This window comes from Telmatherina bonti, assembly GCF_933228915.1.
Source record: "Telmatherina bonti genome assembly, chromosome: 4".
NCBI classification, from domain to species: domain Eukaryota; kingdom Metazoa; phylum Chordata; class Actinopteri; order Atheriniformes; family Telmatherinidae; genus Telmatherina; species Telmatherina bonti.
The window spans coordinates 21,466,241-21,475,313 of NC_136622.1; the positions used below are offsets into that span (position 1 = coordinate 21,466,241).

The 9,073-nt window shown below is 39.2% G+C and overlaps 1 protein-coding gene across 1 annotated transcript in view; it reads right to left on the reverse strand.

The window, feature by feature from the left end:
* Positions 1-8,409, reverse strand: part of cpne5a (copine Va) — a gene marked incomplete at its 3' end in the record, with an annotated part of 75,149 nt that extends 66,740 nt beyond the window's left edge. Inside the window, exon 1 of the mRNA XM_079239558.1 lies at positions 8,288-8,409. Within this exon, the coding sequence (XP_079095684.1) occupies positions 8,288-8,397 (110 nt within the window). The 5' untranslated portion in view covers positions 8,398-8,409. The remainder of the gene's footprint in view (positions 1-8,287) is intronic.
* Positions 8,410-9,073: the final 664 nt, after the last annotated feature.

A 9,073-nucleotide genomic window follows, 5' to 3' on the forward strand; every position in this document is an offset into this window, starting at 1 on the left:
CTCTGAACACTGACAATGAGTAGCTTGTTCTTCCCTGCAGCTAAGATTGTCAACAAGTGAAAAACCTTCAACATATGCGACTGTGTGGCCAAACTTCAGTGAGCAGTCTGCCACATTTTCCAAAGATCTGACATAAACTCCTACAATTCCCAGACAAGCTGTGATGTTAGGTCAAACATACCTCACGTTAAATCTTTTGACATTCTCCACTGACCCTTGGGTTTTCTGAAAATAGTGACAAATGCAGTTTGATAGTTCAGAGCCACGAGGGACTACTTTGATCTCTTAGTGCTACACTTCCCTCTTAACTTTCCTGCCACTCCAATCAACATTTTAACATGACGAAGATAACACACAACCTCTGGCATATCACTCATCACTGTGGTCCAAAAGATTCTACCTAGGCTGCCATTTACTCCAATGAGTATTGTAAAATGGTCAATAACAAAAAGAATAACACTGACATTACCACAAACATAATATCTAGGATCCTACCTCCATTTACAGCCATAGATCTCAGCGTAATCATAAGCTTTGTTGACCTGTGAGTCTAGCCTGTTCCTACCATAACACACTAAAAATAAAAAAAAGGGGGAAAAATTCTCCTCTTGGCACCCTTGTGTCTCTAAGCCTTGATTCAAAAACAGATATGGCACATTGTTCACAAATACAAGCCATCCTGTTAGATAAAAGCTGAAAGCTTGCCCCAGGTCACTCTGCAAATTGAAATGTCTCTCTTTCTCAGAGAGGTCTTTTATTAATATTTCATATTCTTGCACAATAAGAACTAGTTCATCTCAAACTTGCTGCCTGCCAGGGCAAAACAAAAGGATGCTTCAACCAGAAAAAAAACAGGTCACAGAGTTTGACTGAAAGGGTAACCAGGACTAAATGAGAGCAACAACTATCACAGTTATCAACATCCTCAGAGTAAAAAGCCATTACAGCACATTCAGATAAACAATGCATTGCTCACACATGCGGATTACAAACTGCTGGTTTAAGCAATTGTTTCTGACAGATCAAGCAGTGATGGCACACATCTAAATGGTCCTGATGATTTCATTATGCCTCCTCCTTGGCTGCAATGTTTGCTGCAAGAACAGACCTGATCAAGATGCCACAAGTTTTCATTTGACACCGGGAGACAGCAATCAATGACCTATTTGTATCAGGAAGCCAAATTCGTGTGACCCTTGTGTGTTTCACCAGGTAATGAATCCCTTGGAGGCAGTCTGGTCGGGTTGAGTTAGATCCCCCATCTATGGAATTCAGTGATTCAATCCAACGCCACTCTGACCAATCTATTGCAGAAATTGAATGGTTACGGGGCACACCACAGAAACAGCAGAGACCAGAAAAGGATGGACCAGATGCAGCATCTTCATCCCCCTGGAATTGGCTGTAGGGGCTGATAAAGTTTCATGTTCAAGCTCTCAAGTGGGGGGTGAAAACAGAGAATGTGGGGGAATTTGTCAGCTGCTGTTGGTTTTAACAGCATACCTGCAGTGTGTTTAGACATGCTAAAGACGTAATATTAAATTCTTTAACTGTTTTAAAATGACAATTAAAAAAAAACTCAGGCTGTGTCATTGAGTTGGTGTTTTTGTTGTATTTCATTAACTCCCATTAGTGCAATGTCCTCTGCCTTTTTTTTCTCCAACTTTTTAATGGATATTTTTTAACCGGACATATGGTGGGTAGGAATACACATATAAACAATGATATAAACACATGATAAACACTTTGAAAAAATGTATATCTACATCATGAAACCATCATGAAAGTCTCTAAATGTGTAAAATAGCATGAAAAAAAACATTGGTGAAACAAAAAAAAGAACAAGAGTTGCTAATTGCGCATAAGTGCAATTCAAAGACTATTCTCTGTGTATTAAAGGATCCCAAATGGGTTGAAATAAATGCAGTGACTAAGTGAAAACCTGAGTAAAAGCAGAGTCACACTGTTGATCAGTTAGATTGCTTCCAAGGCTCTCCCTCCTCACAGTTTGAACCACTCCGACCGAGGTTGCAACCATTCTCAAAGTGGTCGCTGCCATTCTCCCAGCATTGGCACGCTGACTGTTATCACTTTCAGAATGGTTGATAAATGTTGCAACCATACAGAGAATAATGGTGTATTTTCAGAAAGCTCTATAAAATATGCTGCCATCAAGTGAAAACTCGGGAGGTTTTCAGCGGTCAGTTTGGAAAGTTTTGGAAACAGTTTCTTTACATATAATTGGATGTGGAGAAAACTAAACAGGTGCTGTTAGGGAAGTTATACGTACATGGCCAAGAAGGACGAAACGTGTCATTGGTACATGATTGGTTTTTTTTTTATCCTGTTATTATGTAATATGGCATCATTAGAAGATTTAGAAGTACCATTCGTATTGAGAAAGGTTAAAACAGAAGGTCTGGAAAGACCAAAATATTTTCAGATCTGGTTCCAGATCTTTATGGACACTGACACAACTGGTTAATTAGGATGGCGAGAGAGTGGAGATAGAAGCTCTAACCTGAAAATGTATCACAGTAAAAAGGGGAGGAGTTATTTTCCAAGTATACCCAGACAGCCATCAACACCTGATATGCATTGATCTAAAAAGAGAAATTAATGCACATTGGCAGCTCAGTAATGATGTCTGAACTTTGTAAGAGGCATAAATCTCCTCTGTCTTTGGTTGATTGTAGGATTAATCTGCGAGTTCATGATGTTTTATCATTCCATATGAATAATAAAATGATCTAACAAAAAAAAAAAACAGGGAGATGTTAAAACCAATATAAAACCCGAGAAAGAATAATCATCTTGATTATATTTATACAACCTTCAAGAGATAGGGGCAAAAAAAAAAAAAAAACAGCAGACAAAGTCCCCTTGTCTTGTTTCATTTAGAGGGGTAAAAAAATCAGAATAAAGGTTTGAAGAGATGTGGAGACATGAACAGCCAGGTATTGAACACCACTACTAGACCATCTAGAAAGGACTACTACTCCAAGTGTAGCCAACAGTAAATATAAATATATAAATAACAGTAAATAATAATGGTGACAGATGACAGCCTGTCTAATACCACAACCTTGTAGGAAGTTAGAGGGGAGGGTGGTGTTCATCTGCATTTGGAAACAAATATAGGAGTTTAACCAAATGGCTAAAGTAAAGTCCCAGTGCAAACCTTGTTAGTACTTTGTAAAAGACACCCCACTCCATCTCATCAAACGCTTTCATTGTGTGAAGGTTAATAAAGTCTTAGCCGACTTGGTCAGCGGCACAGGATCTTCAACTAAATTAAAATCACCTCTGATAATTATCTAATGTTAACCCAGATCTGGAAAAAATTAAAACAGACTGGTTATAAAGAGGCTGTTATTCCAGTTAGGACCATAGATAGAGACAAGTAAAATGCAGGTGTCCTAGAGCATCCCAGTAACTATTATGGATCCACCATTAGCGTCTGAAACTGATTTATTGGAGATGAAATGAAGACCCTTGTGGAAATTAATAGCAGTGCTCTAGGCTTGACTGTTAAATGAGGAGTGAAACACCCCAACAACCCACCCCTTTGTTAGCTGCATTATCTCCTTATTGCACATACGTGTTTCTTGAATAAAATGTCATTGAGGAAAATATCACCAATTAGGTAATTCACATGGGCCATGATCCACTCTAGTTTTGTGTTTGGTTAGCATCACCATTAGCAATCCTGTATGCCAGGGATCATCCCGTTCTTCTTGTTTCTTTTTTGACTTGGTTGACATTAGACTGAACACTAACCACTATACACTTTCAGCCCAAGATTACTATGCACGAAAGTCGGGTTATAGTAAATAAATGACCGTGTAGAAGTGGGAGTGCAGGCTATTACATCTAGTCCATCAGGCCAGAAGTCCCATCTCCTCAGGCATTGTTAATAAACTTCTTCCCTGACAGTGTGAAAAAAAAGATGTAAAAGTGTCATCTTGCTAAAGCAAGATACATCCACTCTGTCACATTCTCCCAGAATTCAGATAAGGCTGCTAAACATTTTGCCTGGGTTGCCACATTTATTAGCATGACAATTGTTTTGCTCACTAAAAAAGATTACATTTTACAATCATTGCTAGTAATCTGTCTCTGTTTGTACGGTTACAAGCCACAGAGAAATTGTGTGAAAAAATATCTCCTTTCAAAGAAGCTCTGCATGTCAAGTCTCAAGGGTCTGAGTGAGTTTTGTCTGTGTGCACATTTTTTCCAACATTCGTAGCTAAAAGGGTGCTTCACAGTGGAGCAGCAGAGCTAAAGCCCCAGTTTTCCTAAAGCCATTTTACATGGGAACTCTGAGACAGTCTGGTAAGCTGAGATATAGAAAGAGCACTTTCCACAATCCAGCGAGATTTACATCCACCACTTTGCTCATAATTATACACAATGTCACAAAACACATAGAAAACTACTAAAACATTCAGCAGATCTGCTTAAATATTAAATCACTAAAACAGTCATTACTGCCACTTAAGATGGAGGGTCAAGCCTATAAAACACCAAGGGACCACTGGTCTTAACCCACTGAACTGGATTCACAGGGATGTGCTTGATGAGACAGATGAAAGAAAAAGACCACTTGAGTGGGACGAGCCATCTTAGCGCTGAGCTGCAATGTAGCCCTTCCAGCTTGGAAGCAGCTACTGGAGGTGCAGATCGCTGGCTGACCTGTGAGCAAAACCAATCAGAGACAGGCAACGATGTGCTATCACAGTGATATGCACTTGTTTTGATAAGCGTCTGCGTGCTTCCAGTTCATCAGGGGGCTTGCTGCAATATTGGCAGAGGGTTATGAGAATGCCTGTAGGGCTGCACGGCACAGTTCAATTCCATGTGCACTGCAATCTCAGAGCTTTCAGGCTTACTGAATCAATTACACAGGGTTGTGGAGCCTGTGCCTCTTTCCCCTCATAATACCCATTGTTTCTGTATGCCTCTATTAGAAAGACTGACGACACACTCTCTGATAAGTTGATAAGAGTAGCTGCATGCATGGCTGTGTACTTCATGTGGTCTGCTTTTGAGCTGTCTGCCCAGATCTTAATCTTCCAAGCAGTCGTAAGAGGTCAGACTGGAGAAACCTCCACAAGTCACAATGAAGAAAAGACAGGACTTCAAGTCTAAATTTAAAGCAGACAATGTTTCAAGAGCCAGTGAGAGCAAGAATTACTTTTTCCCTCTATCACACCGTGCCCATGAGCATCTTTGTGTTTGGATAGAAAGGAAAGACAAGCAAACTAAAGATCAACAGAGCCTGAGAGAAACAAACAAATCCTTAGGTGTGAGGGGTAAAGAAATAATTAATCACTTTACATATATATATTTATATATATTTAATTTTTTTGGTGACAACACTGACCCTACTCTCGTGTGACTTAACAACGCTCTGTGGGATCTTAGCATAAATACACAACTGAAAAGTTAGTTCAACCCCAGCTTTCCTCACTTAGAAAATGAGAAATTCTGATTTTTTTCATCACTTATTGGATAACATTCAGCTTACTGCCTCTCACATTAGCAGCTAATGCTAAGACAATGGGCTTTGCCAAGTTCAGTAAACACCAAACACAAACATCAGGAAGTGACATCACAGTACACAAACGTACTCAGAAAAAAAAATCCAATAATAAGCCAGCAGTTTTTCCCCAACCATTATAACAAGACTGGCCCCACTATGAGGTCATGTTTTTTTTTTTTTATCTTGTCTTTTTAACAAGGCCAAGTCACAACAGACATTTAAAGTTTAATTTCCTCTATAACAGGTTGACACTTCATTCATTTATGAGAATAATTCAGATGTTATTTATCTGATTTACATGACGGCATGTCTGCTCTCTGTGACCACAGTGGAATTTTTCCCTAAAGCCACACGCTTAGACACATGAAAGTACAGACAAGTGATCTTGCTTCCATCAGCAGACAGAGAACTGAAATCAGACTAAAATATCAAACAAAAATGTTCTTGGAAGGTGAAGCTGAAAAATGTAATTGGCTTTAATTGTAAATAAAGTCTGTAAAGTACGCTGAGGTGACATTGTTGTTAAATGGCGTGATACAAATAAAGCTGAATTGAATTGAATTGAATTGAATTGAATTGAATTGAATTGAATTGAATTGAATTGAATTGAATTGAATTGAATTGAACTGAATTGAGTTGAACTGATTTGATTTGATTTGATTTGATTTGATTTGATTTGATTTGATTTGATTTGATTTGATTTGATTTGATTTGATTGGATTTGATTTGATTTGAGCTGAATTAAGTTGAGTTGAGTTGAGTTGAGCTGGAAAATAAATTTTGCCTAAATTGGTATGTCTCTAAAGTACCCTGAGGTGACATTGTTGTGAAATGGCGCTGAAAAACTGAATTGAATTGAATTGAATTGAATTGAATTGAATTGAATTGAATTGAATTTAACTGAACTGAACTGAACTGAATTGAATTGAATTGAACTGAATTGAATTGAATTGAATTGAATTGAATTGAATTGAATTGAATTGAATTGAATTGAATTGAATTGAATTGAATTGAGCTTGTTTTTCTTGGGTGCTTTTTATCACATTGTCTCTGGCTGCAAACTTGTAGAAAAGATTGATTTATAAAGGTAGACAGCAATCTTTAGAATCACATGTAGATGTTTCAGATCAGATTGAAACGATCATCAAATTACTCCCAGATATTTCATTTTCAAGGTCATGTCAACAGGTTCAATGTTTTATAAAAATAAAAAAAAAATGGTTATCTGTGAATTAAATTGAGAAAGAAACTAATAAGATTTAATCCAATCAGGTGGTTGTGAATCTAATCAAACAGATTCAGAAAACTAGTGGTGATACCTCGCCTACTAACGTCACCTATCACTTTACCAAATGGCCTGAAATGGATAAAAACAAAATAACATGCAGATATGCAAGCACAACAAGAGACGTGTCTTCTCACAAACTCTATGTACCTACATTTGAACATTATTGTATTTTAAAAGAAAATGCATAATCAAAAAGGTTTCCTTGTTTTTGTTGCTTTTACAATATTTCCATCCACTCATTCTCCTCAGATGAGTAATTACCAAGAGCTGCATCATCCTCAAACCTGTCCACCCCATAAAGGTAACGTGTATTGTTCCGAAATGTGACTAACTGATATCCAAAATGGTTTATTATTTCAGCAAAAACTGAATGTGTCAAGTAACTGCATAATTTACAAACCCGATACAAATCTCCTTTTCCTTTTCCGTTTCCTTTTACCCAATTCAAGTGAATAATGCAGATAAGAGTTAAAATCTAATTAATTATAAAATGCAGACATAATGTGTTTTAGTAGCTTGGAAGCTTTGCATGCTTCATTTACATAACTCTTACACTGCAGAGACCAGCAGCCACAGATAGCATAGATCAGGGTTAAATGTCGCACACTGATCAACATATTTCACGCGAAACATAGGCTACATTGTAATTGTAGGCTACATCATGTATTTAAAGACTTGAAGTGATCCTGCTTTAGCACCATTCTGTAGTCCATCCAGCATCACTACACCTGCAGCTTCTGCCCCACCCTACCTAACTGAGGCTCCTCTGGCACATTTTCCCACGGCTCTTTAAACAAATTTAGTGGGGCTTTAAACGGTTTCAGGGGAAATATGTTCTGCGTTTATTTCTACATTTCTGATATGAATCGGTGTCGTTGTCGCAGTGTGGAAAGCAGCTTCACGCCTGACGCGCTGCCTCGAGGGGAAACCTCGCGTAAAGATCTCCTGACGTGGCGCGCGCAAAAGCGGCACAGGGCGCTGTAACCAGCCTGGCAGTGAATGAAGAAGATACCAAGGAGTTAATCTGAACGATTAATGGGACCCAAAAAAAAAAGCGTAAAAGTTCAGAAGGACACATTTCTGTTTGTATGATCTACTCTATAACTTTTTTAAAAAAACCGCAACACTGACTGAACGCTGTTTTTCTACTTTACAGGTGTTACATACATTAAATTATTTACTAGTAGATACGTTAACACCTGTGAGGAGGCGGGTGAGGACTGTATACAATCTAAGTTTTTTTCTATTCTTAAAAACTTTAATACAGCTCTTTTTCCATCGTTTTTAATAAATGGCGCAGTTTAGGTTATTTCATCTTTTTTTTTCCATTTACATTTAACCCTCACGCATAATGTCCAGTCTGATCATCTCCCACAGCAAAATGTAACAAGAACGCGCAAAGCTTGCCAAACGTTGACGCAAACCCAGCACCACCAGAGCCGGTTTGGACTCACCTGCAGGAGACGGTGATCTCCACTTTGGTGGCAGGGATGCTTCCGCTGGTGGGGTCGAAGTCACAGACCGTCGCCGTGGCCTCCACCTTGTCCATAACGTCTCCCTCCATGCGCGCGGGAGACCCAGGCCTGCTCCACTGGGCGCGGGAGTCCTTGTGAACCTGGTGAGCCGAGGGTGGAGATCTGGAGCGCAGCGGACGAGCGAATAGCAGCGAACACGGTCCAGACAAACCTGCCAGGTACTGCCCGCTGGACGGGCACCCGCATAGAAAGTTTAACTGGACGCTGCAGCTGTGAAGCGACCCATTTTACCAAAAGTGGGGTCACATGCTTAGACGCATCCACGCCAACTCCGCTGTTTGTCTGACAAAGAAGGAGCTTCTCCTGCCTGAGCCAGAGCAGCTTTGAAAAGTAAATGCAGTGAACTCCGCCCCTCCCGTCCGCATTCTCCAGCTGTACAAACGGAGCTGTGACTGACTCTAAATGGAGTTTGGGTCTGGTGATCTGTGGCGAAAGGATTTTATTCTTGGTCCAAATGCGTATTGAAGGATCTCTGACAGAGAATACAAGACCACAATACCTGCTGTATCTTTTGGTACTTCAGAAAGGGTTAACATTTTTCACTCAACTGAAAAAGCCATCAGGAGCGTAATTTTCTTTATTTCGACTTTTTTTTTTTTTTTTATCAAACAAACCCACGTCCATTGAATTAATGCTAAAGAGAAATGTTTAGATTAAACTTTTGGATGACATGCACTCTACTTCTATTAATGACGCCGGTCCCTG